At 44.0% G+C, this 22730-nt stretch overlaps 1 protein-coding gene across 11 annotated transcripts in view; it reads left to right on the top strand.

The window, feature by feature from the left end:
- MAGI2 (membrane associated guanylate kinase, WW and PDZ domain containing 2) overlaps positions 1-22730 on the top strand; it is a 1347997-nt gene that overhangs the window by 1278754 nt on the left and 46513 nt on the right. For 10 of the 11 annotated variants that reach the window (XM_079931544.1, XM_079931541.1, XM_079931547.1 and 7 more), the window contains one exon: positions 10380-10518. In XM_079931544.1, coding sequence (XP_079787670.1) covers positions 10380-10518 — 139 coding nt within the window. Of the gene's footprint in view, positions 1-10379; positions 10519-19891; positions 19981-22730 lie in introns of all 11 variants that reach the window. The other variant, XM_079931551.1, reaches the window with a different exon arrangement.

Raw genomic sequence — 22730 nt, 5'->3', positions numbered from 1 at the left:
TTATGAGGGCCCACTTCCTGGTCCTGTGTCCTCACAAGGTGGAAGGGACAAGGGAGCTCTCTGATCTCTTTTCATAAGGGCACTAATCCCATTCCTGAAGGCTCTGCCCTTTTGGCTTAATCACCTCCCAAAGGCCCTGCCTCCAAGTAGCATCTCCTGGGAGGTTAGGATCTCAAATGTGTATTTGGGGGGCTGGGATACAAACATTCAGACCACAGCAGCCTTCATATGTCACACTCATTCGTTGTTTTAAAATCTGTGCCCATCCCACCTCAGTGTGGGTGCTTCTTTTGTTCTGCTTTCCCTCAGATCCATTCTTTTTCCTCCTCTCCCTGTTCTGTATCCTGGGGGACTGATCGTTATGTCTGCATCACCCACACTCTCTTGCCCCCTGCTGGTGGCGCAGTGGTTGAGAGTCCACCTGCCGATGCAGGGGACACGGGTTCGTGCCCCAGTCCGGGAAGATCCCACAGGCTGTGGAGCGGCTGGGCCCATGAGCCATGGCCGCTGAGCCTGCGCATCCAGAGCCTGTGCTCCGCAACGGGAGAGGCCACAACAGTGAGAGGCCCGTGTACCGCAAAAAAAAAAAAAAATCAAATTGTCTTACCAGCAGGTCTAGTTCCTTCTCTAGGATCTAGGCGAGAATCCGTTTCCCTGCCTTTTCCAGCTCCTGGAGCCACCTACATTCCTTGGCTTGTGGCCCCTTCCTCCATCTTCAGTGCCATCAACAGAGCATCTTCCCTCACGTCTGACCTCTGTCCTGAAATCTCTGTCTCAGACTTTGACCCTCGTGATTCCCACTCAGAGAAGCAGGAGAACCTTCCCATCTCAAGATCCTTAACTTACACCTGCAAAGTCCCTTTTGCCATGTAAGGTAACATATTCACAGATTCCAGGGCCTAGATGTGAATGTCTTTTGGGGGGACGTGATTCTGTCTGCCACAGAGAGGTTGGCGCATTTCTGACCCCTTTTGCTCCCTGCCTCGGTGCTCTGGGCCAGCAGTGCTCCTTCCTTGACAACTACAGCTCCAGTCAGGTGGCCCGTCTTTCCCGATTCCAGCTCTCACTAGGCCCCTGTTACTTTCTATCCTCCCCCAGGGTCTTCCAGACGAGAGATGGTAATGGCATCTGCCATACTTACTTAGTGCCTCAACAGCCCTCTTTGGCTGTCTTAACCCTGCCCACACCTCTGAAATAGTCCCACCATTAAATTATCTTCAATTTCACTCTAATTCACACTTTTAACATCAGGTCTGGAACTGATGTGCACATGCGTGCGCGCGCACACACACACGCACACACACACACACACACACACACACACACAAGTAAGTGCGAAGGCAATTTGCAAGTAGGCCAGCTTCAGGAAAACAAGGAGTGGTTATCGTGTGCCTATATAGCAGTCATCGCACAAAGACCAACGCTTGCATCTGGAAAATCTATCTGATTAGATAAGGATGCAGAATAATAATCCCTCATTTTCTCTCAATTACATCCAGGGAAGGAAAATCACAGCCTACATCGGTCCACAATGGAAACTTTTCTTTTTGATTTGCTTTTGTTTATTTTTCAGTCAACTAGGGAAACTGACTTCATGACCTAACATAAGCGATTTCTGAGCAAATGAATAAGCCACTAGCTGAGCTGCAAATGATCGCTTTCTATTCTTGCTCAGGCGGATGATTTTAAGCTATTTCTCCAGTCTCCTCTTCCTGCCTGAGCAGTCAAACCAGCATATGAAAATGGAATGGTGGTGCTTATTTCTCCCTTCATAGGAAATATTTTGCGTCACCCAGCTTGTCTTTAAAATCCTCTTCTTTGTGTTTCTGTCTGTTGCCACACTTGCGGTCCTCTCTCTGTCCTGGTTTAGGGTTTGGATTATCTGCCGAGCATTCAAAGAGGTTCCTTTTCTAAGAACTATTTATCAAAATCATAGAATTAAAAAACAGCATTAACACCCTATAAGAATTCCTAAAAGGCAGCACTTTTGGGGTCTTTAACCTCTCAGTGATATATTCAGAAAATTGTTTGCCTTATTTCTCCATTAAATACATTTTCAACAGCTCAGCGGCTTCTCTCCTAGATTCATTATGAAGAACTTACCACTGTGTTTCATTTTTTTCTCTCTTCTACCATTATGATGACAATGGTGGTGATAATAACTACTACAATTAATAATAAAAGATTGTATTTGTATAATAGAGAGTTTACAAGGCACTTACATACACTTTATATTATTTGATCATGGTCAAATCTGGTTGACATATATCCTGAAACCAAATTTAAAACTTTTTACACATCTTGCTTAAATTTGGTTTAAACAATAAGGAACATAGAGTCAAAACACAGATTCTGAAAGCTCCTTCTTTCAGTTGTTCATCCATCCTTTGAACAAATATGTATGGGTATTCCCCATGTGACTGAGTCCCTGCCGTTGGAGGGCTTACAGCATTGTGATAAGCAAAGGTCAATAAGTTGTCCCTTGGTATCTATGGATATTGGTCCCAGGATCCCCACAGATACCAAAATACAAGGATGCTCAAGTCCCTTATATAAAATGGCATCGCATTTGCATATAAATGACTTACATATAATGTATTTGCATATATTTGCATATAAAATATGTTCTCATACATACAAGATCATACTTTAAGGCATCTCTAAAGTACTCATAATACCTAATACAGTATAAATGCTTTGTAAGTAGTTATAAATACGATATAAATGTTATGTAAATAGTTGCCAGGCATGTCAAATTCAAGTTTTGGTTTTTGGAACTTTCTGGAATTAAAAAAAATATTTTTCATCTATGGTTGGTTGAATCCGTGGATCCAAAACCTGTGGAAATGGAGGGCCAACTTTTTTTTTTTTTTTTTTGCGGTACGCGGGCCTCTCACTGTTGTGGCCTCTCCCGCTGCGGAGCACAGGCTCCGGACGCACAGGCCCAGCGGCCATGGCTCACGGGCCCAGCCGCTCTGCGGCATGTGGGATCCTCCCGGACTGGGGCACGAACCCGTGTCCCCTGCATCGGCAGGCGGACTCTCAACCACTGCGCCACCAGGGAAGCCCGGGAGGACCAACTTTTAAAGAAATGCTGAGGCAAGGCACCCAACCCAGGACTGATGGGGGATCATAGAAAGCTTCTTGGATGCAGGCATACCTGAGCTTTGCCCTAAGGGATGAGCAGGATTTAGTTATTTGAACGAGGAAAGGCAGATTCTAGACAAAGGGAACAGCATCTGCAAAGACACAGAAAGAGAACTGCTCCACCCAGAAAGCATACCTAGAGCAGGGAATGGGGGACCTGAGGAAGGGCACATCAACACCAATTAAAAGCCCTGGAAGAGCGAGATTTAGAAAAAAAGCAATCTAATAAAATTTCCTATATGAGATTAGTGTTAGTAATATTTGACAAAGAAAAAGGAAAGTTTGGGTGATAAAGATACCAAATTGTAATTCAGAGTTGACTTCCACAATTGGGCTACTACATTGTCTTGGAATTTCAGATGCATTTCCATGTTTTTATTTAGAGGATTTTAAAAGTAAGAGTGAAAAATGGAAGCTCTTGAATGAAGAGTACCCCCTGAATCTGCACCACAGCGGCCCCCTGACTTGAGTGAGAAGCCAAGGCACCACCCCTGCCCAAGTCAGAGACGGAACATTTTTTGAACTGTGACTAAATCTTTTCTAAAGGGAAAATATACAAATAAGAAAAACGTGACATGAGGTACCCTACCCACATCAAGGCATAAGCCCTCAGAACTCTGCAGCGGCCCATAACTTCTCGTTCCCCTTCCGTTCCCCTCACCTCCATGACCCTTCCAAGCCGATATGTGCTCGGGTATAACCTTGATTAAGGACTTTTCTGGAAATCCACCAGGGCTCTTTCACACTTCTCTTTGGATGAAGTTTCTTAAGAGATGTTGGGATGTTTTCTTTTTAGGTGATTACTGTCTAGAACATAGCATAGAGTCTCAGACAGAGTTCAACATATAAATTAATTGAGGCAAATAAAATCCACATAGTTTCAGTACTCTCAAATCTGAATTTCAGTTTCCAGTGGGATTAGAAGTTCTCTCTGGAAAAGCCTGCTGACCTGATGGGCTTCTGTGCCTTGCTGAGGCAATCGTGCACAGCAGTTTGTAACTGGAGCCAGGTCCTATAATAGGCACTTGGATGCCATCTAATTCAATCACCAGTCTCACGGAAGACATGGGAAGGTGAACCAAAGCACTCAGTGTAACCCCTTGGAAAAGATTTTTACTGTAATAGTTATTAAATAATTTCTAACGAAGGTTAATTGTGAAAACAGCCATGATATATTGAAGGTCATTATCGAGTTGAAAATCAGCCTGTCGTTTGCTCCAGGAGGGCCATTATGGCCCAGGTGTCCTTTCGTCAGAGCACCCAGTGCCGATACCTGTGACAGGCAGAAGGGAAGACCCTAATTCTGATTCTGTTTTTCTGATTTTATTCGAATTCAGCCTCCCTTCCTCTTGACCTTTCAGCATTTGTTTCCTATAACAATAACATACCTGTCTCTAACAATTTTTGTAGGTCACCTTCACTGAAACTTCATTTGGTCTCCTGTAAGTACTGTTGAAATTGTTACGGTTTGGTTGCAAGTGCCTAAGGCAGTATTTCAAGAAAGCTTTACGGTATATGCTAAGGTGCACAAAAGCTGAACTTTCTGTGTCGTGAAAACGAAGACAGTCACTATAACTGAAAAGCAAAGCTAACATTCATTGACTCAACCGGGATTAACCGAGGACCTACTTGTCAGGAATTGTGACAGGTATAGACACAAAGGCAATAGGTGCGTTCCTTGCTCGTGAGGGGTCTGGAGTCAGCGGGTGAAACCAGCCTGTAAGGAAAGAATTATGACAAAGCTAACCTGTGACCTCGGACCATTAGCCACAGAAATGGTCCACAGCTAAGTCTCTCATGAGACACAGACTAGAGACATCGATCGTTGTGTTGGCATAAAATTCTAAAGGAGCTCAATTCCTCACACCTAATGATAATCTAGGCTCACTTCAGTCATGTATAATCATGTGAAATAGGTTCCTGTGGTGTGAGGGCAGTTAGCTGATTGCAGCCAGCCAGGCATGTTTGTGGAGACATCCAAGCAAGCCTTGAGCAGACACTACCACGGCTTGGGGCTGAAGGAAGTCCAGGATTACTATAGTCCGTACAAAGATTCAGTTGAGCCAAACCAAATACTTTCTATATGACTTTACTACAAAAATGCATACAGTACAGAGTTCAATTTTTCTTTTCTTACAACCTAAACTATTAACTGCTAAGAAATACTGAAAATTTTGGGAATTCCCTGGCCGTCCAGTGGTTAGGACTTGGCACTTTCACTCCCGGGGTCCCGGGCTCGATTCCTGGTCAGGGAACTAAGATCACACACGCCGTGTGGTGCAGCCGAAAAAAAAAAAAAAATATATATATATATATATATATATATATATATATATATATATATATACATACATACATATACACACACACTGAAACTTTTACCTTTACCTGCCTTGGCTTTCCAATAAGAAGAGAGGTTTTGGGCTCCCCTGGTGGCGCAGCGGTTAAGAATCCGTCTGCTAACGCAGGGGACACGGGTTCGAGCCCTGGTCCAGGAAGATCCCACGGATGCCGCGGAGCAACTAAGCCCATGCACCACAACTACTGAGCCTGTGTGCTGCAACTACTGAAGCCCATGCACCTAGAGCCCGTGTTCTGCAACAAGAGAAGCCACCACGATGAGAAGCCCGTGCACCGCAACGAAGAGGAGTCCCCGCTCGCAGCAACTAGAGAAAGCCGGTGCGCAGCAACAAAGACCCAACGCAGCCAAAAATAAATAAATAAAAATAATAAATTTTTTTTTTAAAAAAAGAGAAGTTTTACCTGCAGGGCCTCAAGCAAGTTCGAGGATTTGGTAATAGTTTTGTTAAAGAAAAATCTGCCAAGATGTGAACAGAAATGAGTAGAAATGCAGAACTTGTTAGACTGGGCCAAGAAATGGCAGGCTTATCTCACTCCGCCTTGCCCCTGAGACACTGCTGTAAGGTTGTCAGTTTCCCCAAGGGGACCACAGATAAAAGTATTTCTTCCACAGGACAAAAAAAGAATGCCTAGGATTCATCTTACGTCCTTTGGTTAGTTTCCTACACGTGACATCTCCTTGATCCACACAAAACAAACACTCACATTCCTGAATTACCTCTACCTGGTTTGGGTGTGTCTGTCTGTCTGTCTGTGTCTCTTTCTCTTCCTCTCCCCCACGGCCTCCATTCTCTCTCTCCTCCCCTGTCTCTCTCTCAATTCTAACTAGAACTTGATACTTTAAAAATTCTCTAAGAACAAGTGGAGGAGATCTTTAAAGTTTCATTTTAGTAATGCAGCTCAATAGAAAATAGCTCCACGGTGTGTGGGAAAAGAAGACTACATCAGAGTCACAACCGGTCTTTTTCTTCATCCCTGAACGGGACGCACATTTGCCACTGGTTCTATTCAATTAACCGCCCCCCCCCCCCAAACAGTTCACTGCAATGTAGGAAAGGGACACTTCAACGCGCTGCAGCTGGGCAGCTGTATGGAGGTCGGAAGGTAAAGAGAACCTCTTCTCCCCCTGACAAACCCATCTTATTCATCGGATGCTAAGAGGATGAAAGTGAAAGGAATCACCTCCCAAATTGATTTAAGGAGCTCCCTGTAAAATGACTCTATATAAGGCTGATACTGGAATGAAAATGGAAAGTAAACCTTTTTACCATTTATGTCATTTCACAAGGAGAGATGGAAGTCTTGAGGCTGGGCCTGGACCGAGTTTGTTACCACTGACACTAGATCCAAATGAGTTGACCCACTTTTGCAATCTGCCCAGAACACCTGTAAGGTTCAGATCTATGACTGTGGCAGCATTTCCATCTCATTGCCTGACCAGCGTCCCACCTCAGAATTTTTTTTCTGAATTTGGTAAGATTTTGGACTATTCCCAAACTTCCATTGCCCCCAGTGAGGCAGGAAGACTGTCTCCACTGGCACCCTGGAATGGACAGGGGCTTGGGAGAGACTGAAAGTCTTAGACAAGGGACTAAGGACCCTCGGCTCAGCCAGCATCAGAGTTGTTTTCTTCTCCTTCTGAGGGGACCTCACATGGAAAGCTTTCAGCTCAGGCTCCCAGGAACTCAGTAAAAATAAGATCCCTAACTCTTCCCGGAGCCCTAGCCTGAAAATCCCACACCAGAGACGCCAGCCCAGCCCCTGTGCAGCCCCTGAACCCCTCTGCTTCTCAACCTCCCACACAGTCTCCCAACCCACCATTTCTCTCTCCCCGGCTAATTTTTTCTCCCTTAATTCTCATGGCTCTTAGTAGGGAGAAGGGAAAATAACAAACAGACAAGAGAATGAGAACATCAGATTTTCTAAGTGTGACTGTTTCTGTCACACCACAGGATTCCTTTCGCCTTCCACAGGGTTCTTGTTGAAATGTCAGTCTTGAAACAGAAGTGTCCTCAGGCAGTGCTGTCTGTCAGGGTTTGAGTTTGGGGTCAAGAGTGCTTATAACCCATTCCCGCATGGTTCTCAAGATGAGCCGTGTGGAAATGCTTCATTCATTCACTCACAAATAGGTACAGCGCACCCCATACAAGATACACAGTCAAATGGGGCCTAGTCCCTGCCCTCATGTGTCCCATGATTTTCTTCCTCACAGTCTCCCAATTTCTCACCTGGATAAACAATGTGACAGCCTCACAACTTCAGGTCCCTTCCTCAGTCTCCCACTTTCTCTCCAGTCCACCCTTCACACTGTCTTGGGGAGATTCCTAAAGACCACTCTGCTTCCCTGGTCAGCTTACCCCTTGTTCAAAATCTTCAGTGCTTTGCTGTCAAACCTCAGGGTCTTGGCATATGCTGTCCTCTCTACTTAGAATGCTTTTCCTCCTCCTTCACCAGGGGCACTCCTACTGATACTTCAAAACTCAGTTGGGATGTCACCACCTCCAGGAAGCTCTCTCTGACTACCAGCCCCACTCTTCTAAGTTATATGCCCCTCCCTTCTCTTCCCTTAGCACTTTGTGAATACCTCTGTCAGAGCAAAGAGATATTGAATAGTAATTGTCTTATTTACCCACTTTCTCTAACTAGACTGAGAACATGTTGTAAATAGAAGCTATACCATTTATCCCTCTTTACCTGATCTCCCCAGTAGACTGCCTAGCACATAATCAGTGCTCAGAAATTGTTTGATGAGTGAAGAAGCTCAAAGTTGAGGAGGGAAGACTGAGAAGCATACTTGTGTAATGCAGTGTCATAAATAACATAGCGGGGTGCAGCGATGACCGAGCAGAGGGATTACACACTTCTGCCTGAGGAGAAGAGAGGGTCTAGGAAGGCCTCCCAAGGGAAAAGAGCTTGGGCAGGCCTTGAGGAAGGTTGGGAGAGCACCAGGCCTATAGGGAGAAGAAGGCAAGAGAACAGTGGCATATGGAAGGCCCTCCCTGCCTCAGTCAGCATGATGCATTTGGGGAGATCTCCCTTAGAAGAATGATACTGGTGACAGTGAGAAGACATTGGTGGGGGAGTATTGGAATAATCCAGGTTAAGGCCTGAATTGAGCTAGGAGCTCAGCAGGACCCCCAGGTTTCTGGCTTGGGTAAATAAATGGTGGTGCTGTCACCCAGGATTAGGAATTGAGAGGACAAACTATTTTGGGAGAAAGAAACACCCGGTCTGCTGGTGTTGAGCTGGAGTGGCCTGCCGGACATTGAGGTGAAGATGTTTAGTAATCAGTCGGGTATGTGAGTCTGAAGAGAGTAGCCGGGAATGAAGACTCTATTATAACAGCTTCATCGGAACTTTTGTTTTTTATCTCTACAATTTGATACTGTGCCTTGAGGTTTCAGTGAGGACTGCTGGGAGAGGGATAATTGGTCCCTCTTCTGCTACTGGCTTGGCTGTGTGGCCTCAGGCTGGCTGCTGGACCTCAGGCTGTGCCCGTTGCCTCCTGGGATAGGTGACAGTTAGGGAGACCTGAAGAAAAATGGTGCAAACGCTGGCCCTACAACTAATTAATTTAGTCCTGTCTTTTGTGATTCTTCTATGGAGTGTGGAGTTCATGCCAGTGAGGCCAACCTCTTCCACTGCCTTAAAGCGGTACTTCCAAAGGCCACTGAGTACACAAAGGGGGAAGTCTTTACCTTCATTACATTGGGATCCTTGCCCCTTAGGGAGTCCTTTTTAGGTGGAGACGTCACTTCCTTGCTACAATAAACTTGTGTTTGTTCTCCCCCCATCCCCCTTTGGGGGAAGGGACTTATTTTAATGCCCTTCTGCCATTGTGATGGCAACTTTTTGTTCCTCTTCTTGCCTGGCCTGAAGCATCAACCTAGATATTGCTCCCCTGTAGGGAGTTTATTTGCAATTCTGTCTGCATTATGGAGTTTAGGCTGAGATCTGCTTTGTCTCAGGAGCCCAGCTAAAACAGCATTGTTGCAAAGCAACTTATTGTGCTTTTCCTGGCTAATTTGTCTTAAGTGACTTGCACTGAAATCAAACATATTTTAATTCAAAGGTTCCTGGCAGTAATGGTACTGTGGGAGTTACATGAGGTGCTCATGGTTGAACCTCTCTTATTCCAAATATCTCTTCACAAAGGCTAAGCGGGAACTGCTAATGGAACCCAGGCACTTCCAGCAATTCAAGAGGGATTGGTATTTAACCAAACCCTGGCAACCAGGTGTGAGCATGGCAAAACTTTAGCAAGGGCATCACTCGTGTGGAGAATGGAGTCATTTTTAATTCAAAGGACTGTGATAGAAAATTCATCATCAAACTTGAATATCAACCAACCACTGTTTACGAAGAAAGCAGTAGCATCATAGCACCCAGGAAGATTGAAATTATGCATAACAAAAATTCTCAGAGAAGCCCCCAAACAAATCATTCCATCCAACACTTTGAAGTAGATGCCTGCCTAATGTGTTCAACGAAAAAGCCTTAAAATATTTACTTCTTGATTCAAGGCAAAGATGCCAGCTTCCTTTGAATTGCAGTATCAAACACATTCCCTAATTTTTTAAGAAAATCCTAAATAGTTCAACTGTGGCCTCTGCCATACTGGCTAAATAGAAGTGACATATCATCGCAACCTCCATGGTCTAATATGTGAGTTTCTATAAAGATAAATAAAGTCTGGTGGTCAGATTCAGGATGTGGCCAGGAATTAGCCTCTCCTCAGAAGCAGCAGGCTGCAACCAGATTGTTCAGTCGCTCTCTGGAAACTGGTCATCTACGGATGCTTCTCTAATCTGTTGGAAATGCAACTTGAATAAAACCGCCTTTGGCTGACTTGATGTTTCTTTAATTAACAGGTAGGAGATCAGATCATTGAAATCAATGGGGAGAGCACCAGAGACATGACACACGCCAGAGCAATAGAGCTCATCAAATCTGGAGGCAGAAGAGTCAGGCTACTGCTGAAGCGCGGGACGGGGCAGGTCCCAGAGTATGGTACGTTTCACGTTTTGATTCACCTTTTTTCTGTTTCGTACTGTAAATGCCTGTGCTTATTTATAAAACTACATCAGTTCCCTAATTCTACGTAAATATATATTTAGTGATCAATAGCTATAGGTATATACACATGTGTTTATTTAAGCACAAGGTATATATTTCTGTGAGCTCTTTCTTTTGCTCCCTTATTTAGGTAATGTTGAAAATAGCAAATGTAGGACCTTCAGGGCATCTCTGAGTGTGCTGGGAGTTCTTGCCACATTCCTATATTAGAACTTTGGTAGTCCTCTGTTCATTTGAGTCCACAGTAATTTATCAGTTATTTCCTAAAATGGCTCGTGCATCAGACTGTCCTGTGAGATGTGTAACCGGGGCCAGGGGACAAACGAGACCAAATCTTCAAGGTGTGAAGATTAAAACATAAACTTCAGTTCATGCAGTGGTTGCATTGCCTTGGTATTTAGGGATATCCCAAAAAATCACTCCTGTGTTGTATATCTGGATGCTTTTGAGGAAGGCTTTAAAATGCATTTTAATTCATAGGTTTGCCATCAGGAGTCTTTAATGGTGTTATTTCCCAACAGCCCATTTAAGGCAAGGCTGACATCATTACCTTAGCATATCAGAAAGTGCTGCGTGGTCTTTACATGAAAAACAGAGAAACCTGAGCTGGTCTTTAATTAATCACAGGCATTAACAGAGAGACAGACACAGACAGATATCAGTACAGAGGTAGCGCAGATAATACCTGTCCAGATTAGGGAAATAGGATCTAACTGCTGATCGAATGAATAGTTCAGATTGTTTGTTGATCTAGATAAATTTGATTTTCGTTTTCGCCTTTCCATTCCCCAAAATCTAAATAGTACTTTTTCCTCTCAAATTATGCTTTCTGCCTAAATTACCTAATAATTGACTGAACACTTCCTTATTAGCAGGACAGATATAATCCTGCATTCAGTTGAAATGTCTGAATTGAACGGCCCTTACATACTTTGTTTCCAGAGTCTTGAACACACCCAAAGCCTACAGGAAGGGCTGGTTAAGCCCTCACATTAGGAGTAGGACACCATTCAGAACTTTCTGTAGGGTTGGCTGTACGCCCAAGGAAATATTTCATAGCTTCCCATCCTTAATACTTGGATGTAATTCAATAATTTTATTAATATTAGCAATAAGCACAGGCCTGAGCCTGTGTAATGGCACTGACATTCATCCCTTTGTAAAGAATCTGAACTCTTGAAATAGAATAACTTTTTGCACCCTAGAGCACATAAAGGGATTCAGTAATATGAAACCGGCCTGTGAGATTCTCTCACTTCTGAAAAAGATCTCGTTTTAAAGGTGTGTTTCACTCCATGACAAGACCTGTTATCTATATCCAGGGGTTCTCATAGAGTTAATGCTGTTCTTATTGTTCTAACAAATTAATCTTAAAAATTAACCTGAACAACATGGCTCTCCTGAACTTTCTATTCTTTTTGTAGCATCACTATTTGGTCCCGACTCTGAGCACCCGCCACACCAGCTGCCGCTCTGTAGAGAGCAGTTAGAATAGGCTGCCAACCAGCGTGGCCTAACTCAGACTGTAATGCCTGAGCATGAAGCTGCCTCAAAGCAAAAAAAGGAAAACGTGTTTTTGAACAGCACAAAAATTCAAGATCACGTCGACAGTATCCCATTAATTCTTAATGTCGTCTGAAAATATCTAGTTAAGGTTAAATTCCAAAATTAACCGGCACAGAGAGTTTGATAAGTATCTGCGCACACTTTTGAGGGACCCATTGTCAATACTCTTAACTCCAGCAGTGCTGCAGAACTTCTGAATGTACTCTTCTGAAATGTAACATTAAATCATAGACACTGGTAGTGGTAGAGCTTGTCTGCTCCTTTTGATGTTAGATTTGACATGGATTTTGACTGTAAAATAATTTTAGAGGTTATGTCACAAAAGAACAAATCTAAAACAGTAAAGCCATCTCCTTTAGGGAAGTGAAAGGATAGTCATAAACTAAGTAAACATTAGTTCTTCAGGAAAATCTAAGTCAAGATTATGCATAAGAAACCAAGAAGGTTAGGGGTCCCATCAACATTTTTGAGGACAGTGCCTCAAATGATATTTCTGGAACCTCACCACGACTGATGAGGAGGCTGTTTCAGGGTCCCCGAGACCACCCCACATTCAGAGATTTGCTTATGAGACTCCTGGGGCACAGAATACAGTTGTGCTCACAGCTCAGCTTTAGGACGGTGATGTAGTAAGGACACCCCGTGGGATCATAAGGAGGAATCCACGTGCAGGCTTCCTTATGCTTTCTCTGTCTCCCGTGAGAGGTCCCCCGGAGAGCATTCTTCTGAAGCAACAAGAATGAAGCAGCATGTGCACGATGATGTGGCTGCCCTGCAAGGTCCATGGGCGGTTGGGCAGCCAGGGTTTCTCCTGGGGGCTGGGCACGCAGGCACCCTCTGCCTGGCACGTACCAAAGTTCCAGACTCCCCAGAAGGAAAGCATAAACCACATTGTTTGTACAAACAGTTGAGGTACAGTGAGACACCCTTTTCGCTTAGGAGAGCTATATGTTAGTGTAGGGAACGAATCACCAGCCACGTTCCCAGATGCCAGCCGAAGGCCAGCCTTGCAAGAAGGCCTTTCTAAGGAGAGCGGTCCCAAGCCTGCTCTGGGAACTTGTCCGGCACCAGGAACGAGCCACCAAGTGGCCACACGTTCACAGACTGTGCAGATGCCCCCAGTGTATGAGGAGCGCCCAAAGCTAAGGAACGTCGCGATTCCTCCAGCATCAGTTAATCTGATGATCTAATTCCTCCAGCATCTCTCGTGAAACACAATTTGCTTATTTTTGTTGTTGTCCAAGATAGGCTAGCGTGTATTTTAATAATATGGGCAAGGGGTGCAGGTCACAGAACAACAGAAACAAGAACGATGAACGAAAATCTTTGAGCTTACTAGTAGATGTGACCAAGGACATAATCCACTTCGTCCATATGCACCCTAATGACAGGAAACCTGATTTTTCTGTCAACTATGAGTATAATCTTGTGTTTGTTTCCTCTGTTTGCCCTTTAAGATCCCAATCTTGGCATAAAATCTGGCCTTAAAAGCTTGTTAAAGCGAGTTATCAGAATCCATAGGAGATGTTACCTGTTAGGGAAGTGTGGAGGCTTAACCCAGCCTGGGCAAGAGTGAACTCTGAAGGTGAAGAGACTGGCAAACAGCCTCTGGAGGGGTTTAGGTGATAACCCCCAGCCCTCCCTCTGATACCTTCAGAATTCAGAGCAGCTTTGAAGCAAGACCCTTATCTGGACTTGTGGACACGTCAGGGAAAAGCTGATCTCCGTCAAGAGAAATAGGAAAACTCTCTTGCTCAGAGCCATTAAGGTGATCTGTGACAGAGATAGATAAGCGCAGGTGCAACGGAAAGAAAAACACACCCCAGGTGATCTGTCAGATTGTCGACTACACAATCGGCAGTGTGAAGCCAAGTGAGCTGAGGAAGGGAATAAATACGCTGCAAATTTGCCATCCATAATTACCATGAGACTCATCGGCAGACACACCTCAGCCAATTCAGAGGCGAAAATCAGCAAATGCAGCCACGAGCGAGCGTAGCGGCTGCTCCCAGGGGTGGCTGAGCAGCTGTGGGGAGGGTGGGGAAATGATAAGGGCTTCGGCGGAGAAGCTGCTTTCCTAGTTAAGTCCTTGAAAGAGCAGCTCAGGAGATAGACACTTCAACTCCACTCTAGTCCTCAGGATAAGAATGTGTTGATTATAAACTCAGTGAGAGCTTGGGTTCCCCCTCCCCTGACACATACATCTCAACAACTAGCAGGAAGAAGGAAACTTGACTCCATCATAGTGAGGAAAGGATCAAAAGATGATACAGCAGAAGCAGTGGCCTCCTGAATACTGGTTCTTGCTGTTACAAGTAAATCTAAAGAGGTTAAGAGAAAAGAAAGCATGCATCCTGGTTCTAAAGCTGCGTAGGAGTACGTTATGCAGATTAGCTCCCTGTCTTGACCTACAGGTGTCCTTCATTAGCATTCAGGGACTACACGGAACATTTGCTTGATGTACACCCTGAGCCACAGAGCCAGGGCCAGGGTAAATAGAGGTGCCACTGGATGAAAAAATGTCCTCCACAAGCAGTTCAGACCAGCGCAGAGCCTTGCCCTGGTAATATTTGCTGTTCAAATCTCATCAGAACAAGTCAGAATTATGCTTTCCCATCTTGGTTGGTGATCTGACCTGTTGATTCTCTTAAGCAACATTACAGGTCTTTATGACAAGAATGCTGAAGTGAGTTTGATTGTAAATGATCTCAGTGGTTTTAGGAGGCCAGGCAGGGTTCCCAGGAGGAAGCAAAATTCTCAGAATACCAGTGGCCCAGGGACAACTAACACCAAATGACCACATCTCCCTTTGGGGAAAGAAACAGCGGATCCATGAGTTAGACCTCTGCCTGCACTTCCCTTTTCAAAGTTAATTGTATCTTTGATAGGTGTTGAGTGTTACAGGCCTTTGGTAAATGAAACTGTTTACATTTTATAAGGGTAATATAACTACATTAAGTAAGAAAAGATCTATTTGAGCCATACTATATATATTCAGACTATAGCTGAAGAACTGAATGGGCTAAATAGTTAAAAGTCTTCTTTTAACCAGTAAATAAAAATGATCTACAATAATATTAGAGCACCAGATTAAGCAGTACCAGTCTGTACTTATATGGCAATAAGCAGTGTTTGTTTATTCTTCTTTAATAATATGCATTAGCATGTGAATGTTATAAGCCTACCCCTATAATCTTGTTTACAATTACTTGTTCAAATCCTTTCTTCCCTCTGATCATACAAAGGTCAACTCTAGACATTATACTCCTACCACATATTCCATGTAAGGCAGAAACTGTAATTACTATCATTAATTAATGTCATTACTATTTCCTCAACAAAAGCAGGATTTTTCTGAGCACCTACTATGTGCAAGGCACTTTGCAGGCACTGAAGGGAAGACACAGTCCTGGCCCTCAGTGAGCTGAAAGTCTAAGAATGAGGATACGTATAACAATTGATTCTAATAGTGTGGTGACTGATTAAAAGGTCTCAAAGGATCTGCTCTAATGAAAAAATTTTAATGGGTTTTATTAGTTATTCGTGGAATTTAAGAAGTACTTTTAGAGTGTTAAGGGTCCTTGAAAAGCACTTTGCTTCTTTCATCTGTTAAGCATTTCCTTTGTAATACTTATGCTAATAATTTGTACTTTTTCTGAAGAAAAGGACTTGCTGAGTATGGGTAAATTTCTGCTTAGACCTAGTCTGAATTATTCTCATTTCCAAGTTAGTGAGATCAAACTCTATTGAGCAAATTTGCTAATCATTGCTCTTCCCCTCCTGTGGATCTCAGCCTGGAGCTCTGTAACCTCACAGCCTGAGGTGTCCGTGGTGCACGACTCTGTGCCCCCCAGACATGGGGAGAGTCTCTGTTGCCTTTGCCTCAGAGACCACATTTATTGGGACTTTAAATGGTTCCATAGCCTTTGCACTGTTCCGCCTGCATTTTTAATAGGGCAAAAGGTGGCTTGCTTCAATACTAAATTCTGAAATTTAATTTCAGCTTCTGACATTCATGGTTGAGTGTATCTTCCTTTTTCATGAGTGGTTCCACAAATCACTCCAGTTCACCTCCACTGAGCCAGATCCGGGAAGAGGAGAGGCTGTCAGGCAGAACCGTGGCTGTGTCATACAGAGAACAGGGTTCTTCCTCCGCTGCAAGGCTCCAGACTGCTCTCTGCAGCATTTAGGGAACCCCAGGAAATTCACTAATCATGAAACTTCCAATAAGTTTCTGTTTCATGGAGTCAGACGCAGGGGGCTTCCTTGAAGGATACACAAGTCTGAAATTCTTTTCCCCACTGCTCAGCCAAAACCTCATTTATTAAAGTGCTTTAAGGATGGGGGTGAAATCCCATTTCTTGACATCATTTTATTGGAAACCTTGGACTGTGATGAAATTCCTTCTTTTTTGCATGTTCTCCCAACCTACATTGTTCTCTTGCAGGGTATATTAAGTGACTCATTTCCCCCAGTCCTCACTTGTTAGGTATTTAAAACTCTGATAAAATATATTAGACCACGAAGTAACCAAGAAACCAACCAAGAAGAACCAGTTTACCTCTTGAGGTCTGACCTCCTTCAGTTCCCTAACACGTAAATTGTTGGAGGAAATGAGTGAATGAACAGATACCTTTCCCAGCCCCCACTGAGAAGGGCTCCACATGCATCTTGGAAAACCTAAAAATTCCAGCTCCTCCAGTAACTCATGCTGGATAGTTGTATTTAGGTTCTGGTAAGAACTTCCTCTTGCTTTCCCTAACGGGAAGCTGAGCTCTCCCAAGAGAGGGCTGCTTCCACAGCAGTCCAGGGAGAAGGCAGCCTTCTCAGAGGCAACGCTGCTGAGCACTGTAAGAGCATTGGAACGGACCTCAAAGAAGTCACGAATTCCAGAGAATAGTTTTTATATGGAGGGCAGGGGGGGAGTGGCGATCAAGGTTAAAAGAAAGCTTGCATCATGGTTTTAAAGCTGCACACACACACACACACACACACACACACACACAGACACACACACACACACACACACACACAGGACTGGGTTGATTTGGCCCAGGACTCTGTATTTTTTTTTTTCTTTTTTCGCCCCAGTCAAAAGGACTCTGTATTTTTAAAGTCCACCCCAGAGAATCCCATGCCCGGGAGACAAATCCATGCTGGGTTTGTCTCCTTTAGCGCTCCTGTAAAGGCCAGCTGCAGGAGTTTCTGCTTTTTTGTTGTCCTCTGTATGTCTTGTCGACCTCTCACTCTGTGAGCCTCAGCCCCTCAACCCGGCTCCTCCTTTGCCCATCAAATCTGAATCCCTCTCCGTTCAGACTCGCAACTGTTAAAATTAAAGAAAGGAGACTAGATTTTCCTCCCATTTCCATCTCAGGCTTTTTTGACAGTCTGAGCTCAGCTCCCAACCCTCCTCATTGAGGACAGCCTGACCCTGTGTTCAGAGCATGACAGTGTTGATTCAGGATAAGCTTCTGACCCCTCAACTACACCCATTATGAAGCTAAATGCCAAAGTTGTTTTCCCCACTGTCTGATTTTCTCTCGTCTCAAAAGAGATATGATACAGAAAAGATTTTGACCCCTCTGAAGGAGCTTGCCGACAAAACCCTGCTTTCTAGATACTAAAAGTGGAGTTTAATACTATAAGACAGATTCCTGGGTAGGTCCAGCCAACTCCCATAACCAGCGAATGTCAAGTCTCTACAGCATCCCTTCAGAGATGCCTGGGCCTATTGCCCTATCCTGGTGTTCCCTAATCAAATAACTCACCAGCGTTCATTTTAAAGTACTCAAAACCCCTCATTTCTAGTGGAAGAATTAGTGAATCCATAAGGCCAGATTTTTGTTATTTGAGAATCCTGCCTGCAGCCTTGCTCAGAGATAGGGTTACCCTGATGCCCTGTTCTGACAAAGACATCCCAACACTTCTTTTTAACTGAACTCCCTCAGTCAGGACCGAAAATGCGATTATATAATGCCTTGCTCCAGGCTTGAATTACATGCTCTAATTGTAGCAAAATCTTACACATTGAGAATCACACATTCTTCAATGTGCTGTCTGGGTTCAAAAAACATTTTAGCAGAACAACAAACATACACTTAGCCTGGACTAAACAGCTCTTGACTCTAAGTTAGCTCAGACATTTGCTTACAGAAGAATCTGTGTTTACACTTCTGTCAAAAGGTCTCTGTTTTTTTGGCACACACTCTCCAACAGAGAGTGACCCTGGCCTCATCAGGACCCTGAATCTTAGGACTGAACATGTACACTCATAACATCTGCATCAGATATGCCTAGCACAGGATGCAACTCTGTTTTTCACGTTTCACCATACTTTCTGCTACAGCCTTCATAGCAATTTTTTCCACCATATTCTGGGCTCTTTGATTTGATCTCCTGGTCCAAGGTTTCCTAGCACATGTATCTTTCAAGCCCAGTAAAGCCCACACTTAGAACCAAATGAGAGCCTTCTCTGTGTGACACTAAAACCACTTGATGGGTTTTGTACAAAATTACTTGCATCTTAGCAGGGCTAAATGGTAAACTCAATAAATTCTGAAATTTAATTTCCCCCCTCACATTCATTGTTAAGCATTAGTTCCCTCACCACAGAGAGGCTCTACTTTCCCTTTAACCTCAAATTGTTCATTCCCACCCTTGAGACTCCCTCCCCTCAGACACAGTCTGTGCAATGAAAAGCATCCCAGGGGGCATAATGGGACATCCATGCGCAGCGCTGTTGCATTCTGCGTGTTGAAGCCATGGGTACACGGCAGCATGTGTGGAGCAAGGTAGGCATTCAGACAGGGAATGTCATCAGTGTATACTGGCAAAGCGGGGATCAGGCCCCCAAGTGTCTGAGCTGCGTGGATTAAGTGCATCTGATCACAGTAACTTCACATCCCCCTCTACCTCGCACCGTGTGGACCCGAGAGAACATAGCATCAGGCGTTGCAGGGAGCGGTTATTACATCTCCCAGGGGCCTGTCTCGCGGAGATCACTGACAGATAGTCCAGAATTTCTAGTACCCATCTTCATGTAGGTAAAGAACTGTAGCCCAGGCGCTGAGATAGACACAGACCAAGACAGCGCTAAGAGGCTGGTTTCAGAGCACAGACCTCAGACAGGTGAGTACAGCCACGTAGAACAGGAAAAACCTGGCTGCATTGTTTTCAACTTTATTTTTTCCAGAAGATAATTACAGCCAGCAAGTCAACTGTGAACTTTGAATATAAATAAGCAGATTGTCACAGGAGAAAAGAGCTGTAAGAATTGATGAGATTATTAGAGAAAACATAAAAACAGGGGCACACCATATCTTTAATTTGAGGATTTTTCAAAATTTAGAAATGATTACTGTGACTTCTCAAATGACAGCTGGTCTCACTAAAACACCCTATCATTACGAGAAAATTCTGCAAAAATTCTGAAGTTACAATTTCAACAATTTTTAAACATTTGTGCCTCCTTAAAAGCACCTCAGGATGCCTTCAATATTTTGAGGGAAAAAAAATCTACTTTTGGATTATGAACGTAGCTCAGTCTTTCACTAATTTCACTGGCTGCATGCTTGACAGGGTCAGCTTTACTTAAAGTCTTTATTCTTACTGCCTAGATAATTTTTATTCAGCTGCTCTAAACGTACTAAGCAATCTTGATTCTAACAGTAATACTATATCTTTGTCACTGGTTCTGTTAATTCTAATGATTGGTCCTAGGCTCTTCCTCCCCTTCCTTTAGGAATGGTACCTTCCAGTCTCTCCATGTGCATGAAAAGTGACAAGCATGGGTCCCCATATTTCTACTTATTGGGCCACCCTAAAGACACGGTTTGTAAAATCTGCATGAATATTATCTTTCTCTAATGAGCTTTGGTTTTGCATATGTTTTTAACTGATGTATAATGCTCTCTCTTTCGTAGTAGCTTGTCTAATTGTTGCTAGAGCTCTGGAAAATATTTATAGTTGAGACCTTATAAGTGGTAAGGATAGGATTTGCGGGTTCAGGAAAATAAGAGGTGCACCAATTCCAGGGGTCCAGCCTAGAGTGGCCCCAGCAGGAAGGAAAGGCCGGGAGGGTACGTATAGCAGAGGCAGCATTGGGTGAGTTCTGCCCCACACACTTCAGAAAGTCCTCCGTGGGCTTCAGTGCAGAAAAACAAAGTATATTTCCTCTCAGCCCACGTTTGGCCAGCTCCAACGCAGGCCACCCTTTCTACACCAGACAGACAGAGCCACAGTCGTCACACATTTTAGCCCTAGGAACCCAGAACTCCACCTGGCATCGTGCTATTTCCCCAGCCTGCTTTGTGCCAGTCATTCAGTCAGGACTGGATCTTCCAACTCACCTTCCTCCGTACTCAGTGATGCAACCAAGTTTAAGGGGAAAAACACAAAGCTTTTTTTGAGGGTGGTCATAAGTTTGTATCTAAACAGTGTCCACCACTATTTCAAAATGAACATCCTTAAGTGTTGGCTGTATTTTAGCCAAACATCCAGTAAAAATTCTTAAGGAAACTAAGTGTCCTGTACATGTGTGTGTATATATATACACATACACACACAAATAAAGCAGAATATAGATGACAGCCTTGCAAATACTGTTCATGCAACTTTTTACCCCTCAACTACATCCCTAGAGCAGCCCACGTGTCCAGTGTCAGATCCTGCAGCGGGTCTGTGAGTACTGCCACACTTTTTAAAAACTGGGATTTTAAAATGTCAGTTTAACTTTTCAGCAGTAATTGATAGGCACGCTCAGTCCCCGCGGTTAGCCGTGGAAGCAGGAATCAGACGACACACTTCTCAGTTCTGGTTTGATTCTACTCCATTTACACTGTCACAGCCACGGCTAAGCATTTCTCCACCGAGGTCTTTTAAGCTGACCTTTTGAATGTTTTCTGAAGTATGTTTTTCAATTGTTGATAACTCTGCTAGTTGCCATCTAGGACTGCTTTAAATTAAGAATGGAAGGCAATATTCACTAAATGAATTATTGAATTGACCTACTGCTGAACATTTCCTTATCAAGTACGTTTATGCGGATGTGTCTATACACACACACACACACACACACACACACACACACACCCATCACAATCGTTCCTAAAGATGTCTACAAAAACAGAAGTTTTAAATGACTCATTTCTCTGAAGTGTCTGTCTCTCAAGGATAAGTTATTGATCAGGGGAAACTTAAATTAGGGCATAAAGAAGACAGTTGCAATGTACTGGAAAAGGTAAAAAGCCAGGGAATAGTTCTTGGGGAAATCTAGTCCAGTGACCGTGGTTTAAAGAGGTATAGGTTTCTGTTTCTGACAAAAGAAAGGTATTTGCTTGTCACATAGTTTAGTCTGCATTCCACAGAGGTGAGGGGACCTGAATCAATTCACTAGAGTCATTAGCTAAAAAGCTTAAAAACCAAAAAAACCCCCCAATACTGGAGGACTCTTTGTGGTCTCAGTTCAGCTCCACCAACATCTATCAGGCGCCTTGCTCAGTGCTAGGGAGATAAAGATTAATGAGAGAGTCTCTCCCTATGTGCATCCCCAAGCAAGGAGGGGTGACAGGGAGAGAATGAGGTAATGGGACAAGTATGAACAGTATTGGCAAAGGAGTGATAACAGCTCAAGGGACACAGCACCCTAAATCTGCTGAGCAGGGTTGTAGAAGATTCTACTGTACCTAAGAGGTGACATTTTAGCTGGACCTTGAGTGACAAGTGTGATTTCACCCATGTGAACAAGAGGGAAGGCAGCTACCACACAGACTGAGTAGGAAAAGGGGAGGGATGGGATGAAAGAACATTAAAGTGGGGCTCCACGAAAAGGACCTTCTATGCCAAGCAAAGGAATTCGAATTTTATATAATCAGATGTCACCAAAAACTTAAGTGGAAGGGTGAAAATATCTGTATTTGGAATTATGCCTCAATAGTATTTAAAATGGCTTTTATAGGAAACTGGGGGCAGTTAAAATGTAATTGTAAAAGCTGCAGCAAAGGATGTGAGGCCCAGAATTGGGGAAGTGGTGGTGGAAATTGCAAGTTGGGAATGTAGAGATATTTCAGACATTTCACTGATGGAAATAACCTAACTTGGTGAATAACGAATATAAGGGAAAGGGTCAGGGAACAGGATGTGGCCAGAGTTGGGTGGCAGACGATGTCACGTGGGCCAAGGGGCAAGTTTAGGAGTGAAGATATCGAGGTTAGCTTCGGACTTCTGGAGTTTCTGATGCCCGGAGGACACTTAACAGGAAGCAGCCCACGAACAGGGAACTTGGATCAGATGCTCAAGGGCCGGAGCATTTTGGAAGTCCTGGAGTCCTGCAGTGGGATGAGCTCTCCCCGAGAGACCCCGCTGCATATAGAGAGGAGAATCCACGGGACACGGTCACATCTGAGTGGCAAGTAAGAGAAGGCGGTGAAGATGACCAGGAGAGGGCAGTCCAAGAGGCAGGAATCTCTTCCCGAAGAGAAGAGTCAGGGAAGCCAGGGTGAGGGTGCAGGGAAACTACAGGGAGAAAGGCCTCTGCCCTGAAATGGACTGGGAAGGCTTTTAGGAAAGGCGGGGGAGGGCAG

Source organism: Stenella coeruleoalba, assembly GCF_951394435.1.
Source record: "Stenella coeruleoalba genome assembly, chromosome: 9".
Lineage (NCBI taxonomy): Eukaryota > Metazoa > Chordata > Mammalia > Artiodactyla > Delphinidae > Stenella > Stenella coeruleoalba.
Note: the sequence above shows the minus strand (reverse complement) of the source record. Positions and strands in the feature narration are given on the sequence as shown.